General features: G+C 49.7%; 1 protein-coding gene across 3 annotated transcripts; it reads right to left on the reverse strand.

Moving 5' to 3' along the window:
- Nucleotides 1-7,267: 7,267 nt before the first annotated feature.
- Nucleotides 7,268-12,279, reverse strand: TTC9C (tetratricopeptide repeat domain 9C). Of its 3 annotated transcripts, none has more exons than XM_083418669.1 (5): nucleotides 12,248-12,279; nucleotides 11,272-11,350; nucleotides 9,679-9,934; nucleotides 9,151-9,333; nucleotides 7,268-7,720 (listed from the first exon to the last, which is right to left on the reverse strand). In XM_083418669.1, exons 1-5 carry the CDS (start codon nucleotides 12,262-12,264, stop codon nucleotides 7,626-7,628), a joined length of 630 nt encoding a protein of 209 aa, XP_083274795.1. In that variant the 5' UTR covers nucleotides 12,265-12,279; the 3' UTR covers nucleotides 7,268-7,625. The 3 variants fall into 3 exon arrangements, with proteins under 3 accessions (XP_083274795.1, XP_083274794.1, XP_083274793.1); XM_083418668.1 differs by lacking the exon at nucleotides 11,272-11,350 and adding an exon at nucleotides 11,968-12,076; XM_083418667.1 differs by lacking the exon at nucleotides 11,272-11,350 and adding an exon at nucleotides 11,968-12,094.
- Between the last annotated feature and the right edge of the window lie 1,919 nt (nucleotides 12,280-14,198).

Genomic DNA, 14,198 nt, shown 5'->3' on the forward strand with positions numbered 1-14,198 from the left:
AACCAACACCCTGAAAGTAATATTATTCCCCCCATAATGCAGATACGGAAGACTGAGGCTGAGTGTGAGTGACTTGTCTATGGACACGTAGTGAGTCAGTGGCAGAGGTGAAATTTCAGCTACTGATTTATTGTGTGACTGCAGAAACGGATAAAAGCCCCCCCCTCCCAACAATGACTATCATTGGTGCAGGGAAGAAAATAATTAAATTTTCATTTTTATCATCTACAATACTGTCTTATTTATTTTATAGTACAGTACATTGATAATTGCTTTAATTATATGGATCAATGGTCTCGTTAGATGGTAAAATTCATGTTAAACTGCTGTTTTAGGGGTTGTTTTTTTAACGTCTGGAACGGATTAATTCATTTTGCATTATTTTCTATGGGAAAGCATGCCTTGGTTTTGGAACGGACTTCCGGAATGGATTAAGTTTGAGAACCAAGGTACCACTGTACTTAGTTCAGGCACGTGGATTCTTGTTTTGGTCTCTTGCCTTTTATAACTAACCCCTTTACCCCCACCCAACACTACCAGATCCACAGTTGTGGCTGGATAGAGGCAGTGGCAGACAAAACAGGGTGGCTGAGGGGCAGAGCAGATTACTCCCGGCTGTATAAGCTATAAGCCCTACACCTAGTGACCCCCAAACACAAAGAAAAGTCTACATCTGAGCGACTGATTTATTGCATCTTTTCCTCCCACCCTTCCTCAGGGTGTACACGGTTCTTCTCTCGCTCATTTAATCCCTGCACAACAACCCTGTGAGGTAGGTTAGGCTAAGAACTAACCACTACACCACACTGCCTTTTGACTACCCACTGACTAGTTTGGTGGTTCTAACAAGCCCAGTTTAGAAAACAAACATGCTTTTTGCTACTGCAATTTACGCTGTGTACACACTACGTTTAAATTGTACACACCCAGAGCATCCTAGGAACTATTTCGCTAAGACTGCTGGGAATTGTAGCTCTGAGGGGTAAACTACAGTTCCCAGAGGGGTTTTTTTGGGGGGGGGGGAGATGTATGGTGTGTACACAGCCATAGTTAAACATTTAGGAAGCAGAAACCTCTGACCAATAATCTATTAATCTCCCAGGAGATCCTGCTCAATCTTCTGCCTGCCTTCGATTTAGTTCATTGTTATATTTTTGTCACGTACTGTATATGAGGAGACAGAAGGCATTTGGTTCCGCCCCCCCTGGCCTAAAATGTCATACCCAGGCCTCCTTAAGACAGCTATTTTAATCAATGGAATTTGTTAATAAGAAGCCCGTATCTGCTTAGGAATGTCTTCAGTCATTATTCAGGGTCTTAAGCAGTGTTTAATCCCCCAGGAAAAGGGATTGATTGTTAAACCACTGTGAGAATTATAGCTCTGTAAAAGGAGCAGGGGTCTTCTAACAACTCTCAGTACCCTTAACAAACTACACCTTCCAGGTTTCATTGTAGTGTGTGTGTGTGTGTGTGTGTGTGTTGCCATATTTCAAAAAGCGAAAATCTGGACACAAAAGTTGTTGAGCTTTTATTGGCAAAGTTGTTGAGCTTTTCTCACTATTCTCCCCAGTTGCCTTAATAAAATTTTATTTTAATAAAATTATAATCGTGGAGATCTGGGCATAACAATTTCTCTGCTGCATCTTGGCAAAACAGCCAAATACTGCTGAGCAGTACACACCCTGAACCGATCACATACATACTACGTAAATAATTTTATTTATGTGCCGCCTTTCAAACAATGCTGAAGGTGGCTTTCAACATGAAAAAATGCAGAACAATGACGTAGCAAAGTAGTCATAATGCATACCCTCCACTATCCTGCTGACCACAATCGGTCATGTTTTTAAATATGTTTTAATTACTTTGTCGCTTTTGTGTTTGCTGCCCTGGGTTTTAAGAGGAAGAGGAGGGTTAAATAAATACACTTTGGGCTCTCTTCAATTACTGTATTTTTCAGTCTACAAGATGCCCACATGTATAAGACGACGCCTATTTTGGGGGACTCCGATTTAAGAAAATGGGGGAAGATGGCCACCGTGTATAAGATGCCCCCAAATTTTGGACATTATTTTTTAGGGGGGGGAACCAGTCTTATACAGTACATGGAAAAATCTGTCTCTCTCTGGGGGCACACTCAGGACTGTGTCATGCAAGTTTCCCTCCTTTCAGGAGTTAATTTCCTCTCACTTGTTTGCCTCTGACCAGGCCTTCTTTGGTTGCTGACCTGTCAGCAAATATTGCCACTGTGTGGACTATATACCGTATTTTTCGCCCCATAAGGCGCACCGGCCCATAGGACGCACCTAGTTTTTTGGGGGGGAAATAAAGAAAAAAAATTTATTTCCCCCCCAGGTGCGGGGCTGGGGCGGGAAGCTGTCCCCCGAGCTTGTGGGGCTGGAGGCGGGGAGAAGGAGGCTTCTCTCCCCCCCCGCCAGCATTTTAACCAAGTCGGGGGACAGCGGGAAAGGTGCGCTGCACCTCCTGCTGTCCCCCGGGTTTGCGGGGCTGGCGACGGGGAGGAGCAGGCTTCTCCCCCCCCGCCAGCATTTTAACCAAGTCGGGGGACAGCGGGAAAGGTGCGCTGCACCTCCTGCTGTCCCCCGAGTTTGCGGGGCTGGCGATGGGGAGGAGCAGGCTTCTCCCCCTGCCAGCCTTCTAACCAAGTCGGGGGACAGTGGGAAAGGTGCGCTGCACCTCCTGCTGTCCCCCGAGTTTGCGGGGCTGGCAATGGGGAGGAGCAGGCTTCTCCCCCCGCCAGCCTTCTAACCAAGTCGGGGGACAGTGGGAAAGGCGCGCTGCGTCTCTCCCACTCTCCCCCGAGTTTGCGGGGCTGGCGACGGGGAGGAGCAGGCTTCTCCCCCCGCCAGCCTTCTAACCAAGTCGGGGGACAGTGGGAAAGGCGCGCTGCGTCTCTCCCACTCTCCCCCGAGTTTGCGGGGCTGGCGACGGGGAGGAGCAGGCTTCTCCCCCCGCCAGCCTTCTAACCAAGTCGGGGGACAGTGGGAAAGGCGCGCTGCGTCTCTCCCACTCTCCCCCGAGTTTGCGGGGCTGGCGACGGGGAGGAGCAGGCTTCTCCCCCCGCCAGCCTTCTAACCAAGTCGGGGGACAGTGGGAAAGGCGCGCTGCGTCTCTCCCACTCTCCCCCGAGTTTGCGGGGCTGGCGACGGGGAGGAGCAGGCTTCTCCCCCCGCCAGCCTTCTAACCAAGTCGGGGGACAGTGGGAAAGGCGCGCTGCGTCTCTCCCACTCTCCCCCGAGTTTGCGGGGCTGGCGACGGGGAGGAGCAGGCTTCTCCCCCCGCCAGCCTTCTAACCAAGTCGGGGGACAGTGGGAAAGGCGCGCTGCGTCTCTCCCACTCTCCCCCGAGTTTGCGGGGCTGGCGACGGGGAGGAGCAGGCTTCTCCCCCCGCCAGCCTTCTAACCAAGTCGGGGGACAGTGGGAAAGGCGCGCTGCGTCTCTCCCACTCTCCCCCGAGTTTGCGGGGCTGGCGATGGGGAGGAGCAGGCTTCTCCCCCCGCCAGCCTTCTAACCAAGTCGGGGGACAGCAGGAAAGGTGCGCCGCGCCTCTCCCGCTATCCCCCGAGTTTGCGGGGCTGGCGACGGGGAGGAGCAGGCTTCTCCCCCCGCCAGCCTTCTAACCAAGTCGGGGGACAGTGGGAAAGGCGCGCTGCGTCTCTCCCACTCTCCCCCGAGTTTGCGGGGCTGGCGACGGGGAGGAGCAGGCTTCTCCCCCCGCCAGCCTTCTAACCAAGTCGGGGGACAGTGGGAAAGGCGCGCTGCGTCTCTCCCACTCTCCCCCGAGTTTGCGGGGCTGGCGACGGGGAGGAGCAGGCTTCTCCCCCCGCCAGCCTTCTAACCAAGTCGGGGGACAGTGGGAAAGGCGCGCTGCGTCTCTCCCACTCTCCCCCGAGTTTGCGGGGCTGGCGACGGGGAGGAGCAGGCTTCTCCCCCCGCCAGCCTTCTAACCAAGTCGGGGGACAGTGGGAAAGGCGCGCTGCGTCTCTCCCACTCTCCCCCGAGTTTGCGGGGCTGGCGACGGGGAGGAGCAGGCTTCTCCCCCCGCCAGCCTTCTAACCAAGTCGGGGGACAGTGGGAAAGGCGCGCTGCGTCTCTCCCACTCTCCCCCGAGTTTGCGGGGCTGGCGACGGGGAGGAGCAGGCTACTCCCCCCGCCAGCCTTCTAACCAAGTCGGGGGACAGTGGGAAAGGCGCGCTGCGTCTCTCCCACTCTCCCCCGAGTTTGCGGGGCTGGCGACGGGGAGGAGAAGGCTTCTCCCCCCGCCAGCCTTCTAACCAAGTCGGGGGACAGTGGGAAAGGCGCGCTGCGTCTCTCCCACTCTCCCCCGAGTTTGCGGGGCTGGCGATGGGGAGGAGCAGGCTTCTCCCCGCCGCCAGCCCCCAAACCAGGTCTGGGGACAATGGGATGGCGGCGTTCCGCCTCCCTGCTCTCCCCTGAGCTTGTGGGGCTGGGGGTGGGGCTCTCCTGAAGCCTGGAGAGCGAGAGGGGTCGATGCGCACCGACCCCTCTTGCTCTCCAGGCTTCAGCGAAAGCCTGCATTCGCCCCATAGGACGCACACACATTTCCCCTTCATTTTTGGAGGGGAAAAAGTGCGTCCTATAGGGCGAAAAATACGGTATATACTATATCTATCTATCTATCTATCTATCTATCTATCTATCTATCTATATATACACACACACACTATATATATATATCCCATGTAACATTTTTACAAATCCATTTCATTTGTTGAGGCATTAGGGGGAGAAGAAAAGAAAAAAGGAAAAGGAAAGGGGGGTGGAGAGAGGGAAGATGGAAGGGGGTGGGGTCGGGTGGCGGTGTTTCTATTATGTTTAATGTATGTAGAGTTTGGTGTCAGCGTTGTTTGTGTTGTTCACTTGTGTTCCTTTGGTGGTGAGAGAGGTTGGGGTTGGCCTAGGGTGTGATTGTTTGCTTGTGATTGGCTGTGGTGATCTTTGTCTTCGTGTGTGAGTGAGGTGGGTGGGTGTTTGGGATCAGGTTAGCCATATTGATTTGTATGCTGTTGGTGGATTATTGTCATTGTCCTGTTAGGCTGTGTATGTGATAAAGGGGAGCCATACCGGGGTGAAGGCGTCTTCTGTTTGTCACTAGCGGCTTTCTTTGGCGATTAAAACAACCGCCCCGCAACAGTTATCTTCTAGAAGCCAAATTTCTGTTTGGTTCAATGCTACCACACCCACAATGTACACATGCGCCGCGCTCACATTCCGCTGCGGTTGCTACCAAGTCACAAAGGTACTATGGACACAGAGGCCCATGGGCACCCCCACCCGCAGCGACCCCCACCCACAAAAAGAAAAACTTGCTGATGTCTTGTTTGCCAGAGGCAAGGTCACAAACGGCAGCTGAGAAAAGCAAACAGCCCCCTTTCCCAGCTGCTGACACAGACACACACACACACGTATTTGTTTAAGAGACCGGAGGAGACATGCATGGCAGCGATGAAGGATGTTTGCTGGGATGTCACAGCTGGAGGACGGGGAAGAAAGCAGAAATGACAAATCGATAAAGGCAGGAGTTCTGACTTTGTACAAGTGCCAACATGGCTCAGAATTAGAATTAGGTCCCCACCATTTTCCTTCCCCAACCCCAGTGGCGTAGCGTGGGTTGTCAGCACCCGGGGCAAGGCAAGTAATTTGCGCCCCCTAACCCGGGACAAGGCAAGTAATTTGTGCCCCCCCCCCGCTGCACTGTCCCTCCCCCAGATAGTCCCTCGCTCTCTCTCCGCACCGCACCGCACGCCTGGCACCCTCCCCTCCACAGTGCGCGGCGACCCGGCGGCTCGGATCGGATTCACACAGCCAGCACTGCAGTGAGAGAGAGTGAGTGAGCCAGGTAGGGGCAAAGAGCTGCAAGTGCGAGTGCGCCCCCCCCCAGATGTTGCGCCCGGTGCGCCCGGCCCCCCCTGCACCCCCCACACTACGCCACTGCCCAACCCTACTATGAACCTGTAGAGTGGCGGTTGCTTTCATCCTCACTCGGGACATCCTTTTTTACCCTGCATTCACGATCATTTCGGCATTTTGTGTTGTCAGGGCAGCTACACATGACCCCGCTTTCAAAAGTTTCAGGGTCGACAAACTGCTTTATTTTCCCAGTTGGTGAGGGTCCCATAACTTCCTTCTGAAATCCTGTAACTTGCTATACCACACATATTCCTGTTTATTTTCCCCCCGTCCCTCTTTTCTTGCGCTGTGGCACAAGAGTGCCCCCTCCAGACGGCAATAATGTGGTAACCGTTGAGGAAGCCTCGCAGAACTACTAATCAAACAAGGGTTTTTGCCTGTCTGGTGCAAATCTACCAGGAATATACTATACTGAATCAGTCACATATTCAGAAATAGTACCTTGGGTTAAGAACTTTGCTTCAGGATGAGAACAGAAATCGTGTGGCGGCGGTAGCGGGAGGCCCCATTAGTTAAAGTGGTGCTTCAGGTTAAGAACAGTTTCAGGTTAAGTAGGGACCTCCGGAAAGAATTAAGTTCTTACCCCGAGGTACCACTGTATTTATATGGTATCACAGAGCTTTAAATGTATGGTGGGAATGTGGCCTTGATCCCAGCGCCACGATGCTCCCTTTGTGCCAGTAGCTGCCTGTGCCTTGCAGATTCAGACCCAGGTGAAACCCCAGGCACCTCTCTCTCTTGGAAGGGTTGGCCTCTTCTGGCATGCAACCAAGGATCACCAATAACCCACCCCAACTGCAATTTTATGTTAGAAGAAATATGAAGAAAGGGAAGCAAACCCATTTTCTTAAACACTGGATAGACTAGCAGCTCTTGAGAGCGGCAGCGGCAAAAGCTCCAACACAGGCATGTGGTAGGTGGAACATGCAGACCTCTGGCCTTCCTTTTGTATGGGCAGAGGTGTCTGGGCCCTGGGTGGGATGGGGGCGAGGTCACACAGAGATGCCAAGCATAGCTGACACAACAGGATGCCGTTGCCATAGGAGCAAGCCACAGGAGAGGCCTAGTGACGGTCGCTATGGCAACGAAGGGCACCAAAAAAACCCGATAACAAAGCACTGTTGAGTCACCTGCTAGATATGTGTAATGGAAGGGTGGGAGGAGAGAAAGACTCACATTCAAAACTCAGCAATTTCCCCAAAGCCAATATATGAATAAGGAGTTCGGCACTTTCTTAACTTGTTTCGGTTTCAGTTTCTCCCTCTGCAGAATCAAAATGGAAAACAAGCACCACAGACACACACGCAGTCAAAAATTACATTTCCCAAAATACTTTTATGAAACAGGGAGGTGGAAGGGAAAAAACGAAACAGAGAGCAAATCTAGCCGGTAGTTCCTATTTTAGCTGCGATGGAAGGGAGGGAATCGTTTAGGGGTTGGGCAGTCCATCCCCAAGCCGTTCCGCACCCAAAAACAGCAGCATTGCTTAGGGAAGGAAATGTTGAAGGAGGTCTCTGTCGCTCACACTTTTCCAGGCTCAATTGGTAATGAAACACGTTTCCCAAGGCACTGTGTCATCTGGTGCTTCTGAAGCCAATGGCCACACATGGCCCACAAAACCAGGAGTCAACACAAGGCCATATCCAGGTGTTTTCAGGGAGGACCTGCCGCCTCTAGCCGAACATCCCCATGTACAACTGCTTTTCCTTTTTGTGGTAGCTGCTCAGCTGAGACTGCGTCAGCTGCAGGTAACGCTTCACGTTGGCATCTTCGATGGAGAGATTGGAAAAGAAAAACAGGGAGGGAAAGGGTTGCAAAAACCAAAGTTAAATTCGATTGTTTTTTAAAATGCCGCAATGAAAATTTGGAAGAAGTTGTTTTGTGGGCTGAATCCAGCTCACAAACTGTCAGGGAGGTGCTGTAAGTCAGTGGCAGACGAATCTGCTTTGCATGCAGAAGGTCTCAGGTTCCTGTCCTCAGTAACTCCAGGTAGGACTGGGAATGTCCACTGCCAGAGAACCGGAAGAATTGCTGCTGCTCCATGCAGACAATTTTGAAGATGATGGACCAATGGTCTGACTCAGTATACACAACATGGGGTCTCTTGCATTGGGGACCACCTCTGCTAAAATGTACTACTCTACTGTTTGTATTTTGATGATGATCAATTGTCTCTAACAAAGAAATAATTTGACTGACCTAGGATATGTATTTGCAGCTGTACCTTGAATCCTGAATGCGTTGGTACTCGGACGTTTTAGCTCCTGAACGCTGAAAACCTGGAAGTGAGTGTTCCGGTTTGCAAACGTTTTTTGGAACCCGAACGTCTGACAGGGCTTCTTCTTGGCTGCAATCAGAAGCCGTGCTTTGGTTTCCAAATGTTTTGGAAGTCGACTGGACTTCCCGAACAGATTCCGTTCGACTTCCAAGGTACGACTGTATTATAATAATTATTATTTTAGTTATTAAATGTGTATACAGTGGTGCCCCGCAAGACGAATGCCTCGCAAGACGGAAAACCCGCTAGACGAAAGGGTTTTCCGTTTTTCAATGCGCTTTGCAGGACGAATTTCTCTATGGGCTTGCTTCGCAAGACGAAAATGTCTTGCGATTCTTTTCACTCCCCACCCCCTTTTTCTAAGGCACTAAGCTGCTAATAGCCTTTTAGCAGCTAATCCGCTAATCCCTTAAGCCTTTAATAGCCGCTAAACCGCTAATAGCGCTAATCCGCTAATAGGGTTGCTTCGCAAGACGAAAAAACCGCTAGACGAAGAGACTCGCGGAATAGATTCTTTACGTCTTGCGAGGCACCACTGTACTGCCCTGTAACTGTAGATCTCACGGCAATCCACATCATAAAATCGCAATATAAAAAACACAAAATACATAATAAAACCAAAGAGAATAAAAACAAAAACACACTACACCTTTATGGAACATTCACAGCACATTCTTTCCCTAATAGAATTCTGGACACTAGTTTATTCCCTCAGGGAGTTACTACTCCAAGCATTGCTTAACAAACTACAAGGCCCAGAATTCTTTGAGGGAAAGAATGTGCTTTAAAGGTATAGTGCGTATACAGCCCCAGTATAGGCCAGCTTCATATGTTCCAGATGCCCACACTTGCTCTAGAGATCACCAAAGTCAAAGTGACCTGTATTATGATCCTTCCACCATCATGTTAGCACCTCTCACCTTTGGGCTGCTTGCTGGTTGCTGCCAGTAGATGGTGCTGGGCTCTGTCGTAATCCCGCAGGTGGTAGAAAGCCACTCCAGCTCGGTATAGCGCCTTGGTGTTCTCTGGCTGCCTTTCTAGGACTTTTAGACTGTACTCTTTCACCCGCTCATAGTTCACAGGTTCCATTTGTAGGAGGCACGCTGTGGAAGAGGCACACAGCACAACATTGTTACTAGGAGGCCACCGACATCCTGGGATTACTCAATGGGAAGGGGTTCGGGTAGGCACTCTGTGCACGCTCAAAGGTGCTCTCACCATTAGCCAGCCTACAGCTAACAGGAGAAAAATTAATTTATGAAATCACCTTTCATTGTGAGTCAATCCAATAATAATGGCTGGAGGTCTTGGACAAGACAGACAAATGGGAGAACGTTATCACCCAGCCAATAGGATGGGATAGCTATCGTGGGATAGCCCCGTCAGTCGCTGTCATGCCATGCTTGTGGACTTCATCAGATACATGTAACAGACTCTGCCTGGCTTACCAGCAAGGTTGTTGTAGCAGTCGCTTTGGGTGCTGTGGAGTTCCTTTTCCTGTTCCGGTGTCACAAGAGGCCTCTCCGCACCAAACTCCTGCAAAGGCGAAGGCACGCTGGGATCCAGCCCTTTCACCTGCAGCAAGGCCCAGTGATAGCGGCTCACGGCAGCCCGCAAACGCCCCTCTTGGTAACAGTGGTTCCCTTCCTTCTTGAAGGCTTGGGCCTGCTGCAGCCGTTGGTCCATAGTTGCTTCCGAAGAAGCCTGGAAGGGACAGGGAGCAGAATAATTTTTTAAAATGGGTGCCAGGACACGGATGGACTCCAGCTCCCATCAGCCTCAGCCAGTGATCAGGCATGATGGCAGCTTTAGTCCATCAACAACTCCACTATCCAAGGGAATGCAGCCATCATGTTCAACAACGGAATGCAGTAGACACCATGTTGTTGGTCTTAATGTTTGGAGTGATTTGACCCTCTTCAACTTCCCTTTTACCAATCTCCCAGTTTCAGGGAAGTTTGGCACCTGGCCATTTATTTTATTTAATGGCACTATAGTCACTGATCCCAGTTGGCTCAACAACAACATCACACCACTCAAGATTAAGTCCAGGGTCACTGCCCCTCTGGCCATTTCCATGACCCACAGTTCTGGAGAACAATTATTCAGAGTATCTAGAAATTTTATCTCTTTGTCATCCTGAGTGGAACACATACGTAGCCAGTCTATGTGAGGGTAGTTGAAGTCACCCATTACTACAACATTTTCTCTTTTGGATGTTTCCTTGAGTTCGTTTTTCATAGCAAGATCTCCCTGAGCATTTTGATCTGGGGGATGAGAGCACCGTCCCCCAGTACTAATTTACTCTTGGGACCTAGCATTGCCACCCACAACATTTTTTTTTTTGGGGGGGGGGGAAGAATGAGGCCGACTGAGGCTGTTGGTCCATCTAGCTCAACACTATGCAACACTGACTGTGAGTGGCTCTCCAAAGTGTCAGGCAGAGTTAGTTTCCCCAGCTCTACAGAGTTGTTCCACCTGGCATTTGGCTTAGAATCAGTTTGATTCCCTCCCCCCTTTCTTTTTCCTTTCTCCTCCTATGAAGAGATTGCACCCTAATGTTTTAATGTTGTATCTTAATCTTTTAAATTGTATTTTAATCAACTTGTTTTTATTATTGGTTGTTAGCCGCCCTGAGCCCGGTCTTAGCTGGGGAGGGCGGAGTATAAATAAAAATGTATTATTATTATTATTTGGGACGCAGGTCGGCGGTTCGAATCCCCGCAGTGCGGTGAGCTCCTGTCTTTCGGTCCCAGCTCCTGCCCACCTAGCAGTTCGAAAGCACCCTTAAGTGCAAGTAGATAAATAGGTACCGCTTTATAGCGAGAAGGTAAATGGCGTTTCCGTGTGCTGCGCTGGTGCTGGCTTGCCAGAGCAGCTTCGTCACGCTGGCCATGTGACCCGGAAGTGTCTGTGGACAGCGCTGGCCCCCGGCCTCTTAAGTGAGATGGGCGCACAACCCTTGAGTTGGACACGACTGGCCTGTACGAGCAGGGGTACCTTTACCTTTACCTATTATTATTATTTAGTATTATTATTACCAGGAGATGCTGGAGATTGAACCTGGGACCTTCTGCATGCAAACCACATGCTCTGCTACTGAGTGATGGTCCATCCTCTCTAAATGTAAATAAATAATAATACAGTCATACCTTGAATGTGCTTCGGGTTGAGCGTGTTCGAGTTGCGCTCTGCGACACGTTACTTCCGGATTTTGCCGCTCATGCATGTGCAGACGCTCAAAATGACGTCACCCGCATGCGCGGAAGCAGCGAAACGCGACCCGCACAGACGCGCCATCACATCTTGCGTTCCGTTTGGGATGCGAACAGGGCTCCGGAACAGATCCCGTTCGCATCCCGAGGTACCACTGCAATAATTTATTATTTATACCCCGCCTATCTGGCTGGGTTTCCCCAACCACTCTGGGCGGCTTCCAACCGAATATTAAAAACAATACAGCACCAGACATTAAAAACTTCCCTAAACAGGGCCGCCTTCAGTTGTCTTTTAAAAGTAAAATAGTTGTAAATGTAAAGATTCCAGTCCTCGTGATTCTGAATGAAGGACTGCTTTCAGCAGGAACAGGTGATGCTACAGTTAGGCTCCAGAGAGAGTTTCAGGCAGGGGGTATTCCGTGCCTACCTGGGAATGCCAGGGATTGTACTTGACACCTTTTCTGTGTGCATGCAAAGCAGATGCTGTACAAATGAGCTACAACCCTCCCCCCAACGTACCTTTGCTGTTGCGGTGGCCATTGGGATCAGGAGGAGCGGCGGCAGCAGCTTCTGGAGCCGGCCATCACCACTTGCGGCTCTGCATGGGCTGCCACACCCCCTCCGTGACCTGGAAGCAGAGTTTAAACTGCAAAAAAAATGGGAAGCAGCTTCGGGCAGCGAAATCACGTGACCGGAGTCAGCTGATTTCGGAGGAGGCGAGCGGGAGAGCCGGGGAACAACCAGCTCCCGGGAATGCTAATAGCGCAAACAGCTGGCTTTACACTGTATATACTCTTACCTGGGAGTAAGACCCATTGAACTCAGTGGGGTTTCCTTCTGAGTGGATGGGGACACGTGTGCGTACTGGAAAGCACGCAAGTCTCCTGTGTACGTAGAGAATGCAGCAAAAGTTTTGGGTCATAGAATTGTAAATGGTAGAGTTGGAAGAGACCCTGAGGGTCATCTAGCCCAACCCCCTGCAATGCAGGAATCTCAGCTAGGTGATCCGTGGCAAATGGCCATCCAACCTCTGCTTTAAAAACTTCCAAGGAAGGAAAGTCCACCACCTCTCCTGGGAGTCTGTTCCACTGTTGAACAGCTCTTACTGTCACAAAGTTCTTCCTGATGTTTAGTCGGAATCTCATTTATTGCAACTTGAAACCACTTGTTTGAGTCCTACCCTCCAGAGCAGGAGAAAAGCTTGCTCCATCTTCTGTGTGACAGCCCTTATTATATATTGGAAGATGGCTATCATATCTCCTCTCGGTCTCCTCTTTTCCAGGCTAAACATACCCAGCTTCTTCAACCATTCTTCATAAAGCTTGCTTTCCAAACCCTTCATCATTTTGGTTACCCTCCTTTGCACACATCTACTGTGGCATCGTGGACCGGTTTCAGTTGATGTGGCTTTATGAGCATCCCCCTTATAAGGAATGAAATTTTAACATTTGGGACCTTTTAGTATGGGGGGGGGGTGTGAGCAAGTTGGGGGAGGGACATGAGAGAGGGGGATCAAATTATGCATGGTGAAGAGAAAGAGGATAGATAGAAGTTTTTCTCCCTCATAATATTAGAACATGGCTCATTCAATGAAGGCAAATGTTAAGATGATTTAGGACAGCCAAAATAAAGTGTGTCTTCATGCAGCACATAGAAGATGGAATTCGCTTCCAGAAGATATATTGATGGCTACCAAGGGGTTAGATGAATAATTGGAGACTAAGGCTATCTTCTAATGTATGGAACATTGCTTCAAAAATGTTTGCATAGATGAACAATAATAACAAACATTATATTCCCTTCCACCCTCCCTGGACAAAAATATACTTATAGCAATGTTCATACCAATGTGGTATTTCATAAATTGCCATGAACAGAAAGATTTGTCTGAATGTCTGGTCAGACATAGATGTGTAATCTGAGGTGAAGCCAAATCGGATAATTTTGCTGTAAAATGACCTGCATTTCCTGATTATAAACAGTGAGTGTCATATAGATGTCCTGTTTTTCCTTAGGGTGTCCCTATTTTCATCAGAGAAATGTTGGAGGGTATGGAGTTATTTGACCTCTCGTTTTTAAAAATGTTATTTATTTATTTTTCTATTGTTGGAAGCAGCCCAGAGTTGGTTGGATGATGATGATGATGATGATAATAATAATAATAATAATATGTCCCTGTTTTCATTGGAGAAATGTTGGAGGGTATGGGATTGTGCTGCCAGTCATGCCCACTTTCTGCCATTGACATGACTGGAACATTTGAAGGCAGTGTGTGGTGTCCTGCCGCCAACCTGTGTAGTTTGGGCCTAATCCTTCTCTTTTTTTAAAGAGATTACCAAATTGACCTAAAACATTGTTTTGTTTCACATAGTTCTTGATGCACTACAGGCACATCCACAAAGCATGAAACTACCCAGCATACGTGGTAGATACCTTCAGAAATAAATAAGCATAATGCTTGCAGGTGATCAAGTGAGGAAAAAGAGAGGGAGAGTCCCCGTGTTACTGTACAGTACTGTGTGTTTTTGGTCGCACTTTGGGGCAGGGGTTAGCAACCTTCTTCAGCTGTGGGCCGGTCCACCCTTCTTCAGAGCCATAGCTGTCAACTTTTCCCTTTTCTTGCGAGGAATCCTATTCGGAATAAGGGAATTTCCCTTTAAAAAGGGAAACGTTGACAGCTATGCTCAGAGCATGTGGGGGGGGGGGCGGACTACATTTTGGGGAAAAAATATGAACGAATTCCTGTGCCC

The sequence above is a fragment of the Podarcis tiliguerta genome (genome assembly GCF_965153285.1).
Source record: "Podarcis tiliguerta genome assembly, chromosome: 16".
Lineage (NCBI taxonomy): Eukaryota > Metazoa > Chordata > Lepidosauria > Squamata > Lacertidae > Podarcis > Podarcis tiliguerta.

Bases quoted from the DNA above. Each gene is read 5' to 3' on its own strand.
- TTC9C (XM_083418667.1), bottom strand. The intron at 9,935-11,967 runs GTACGTTGGGGG...TGTCCCTTCCAG, and splicing joins TGGCCACCGCAACAGCAAAG to GCTTCTTCGGAAGCAACTAT. The intron at 7,721-9,150 runs GTGAGAGGTGCT...TCTCCATCGAAG, and splicing joins AACCAGCAAGCAGCCCAAAG to ATGCCAACGTGAAGCGTTAC.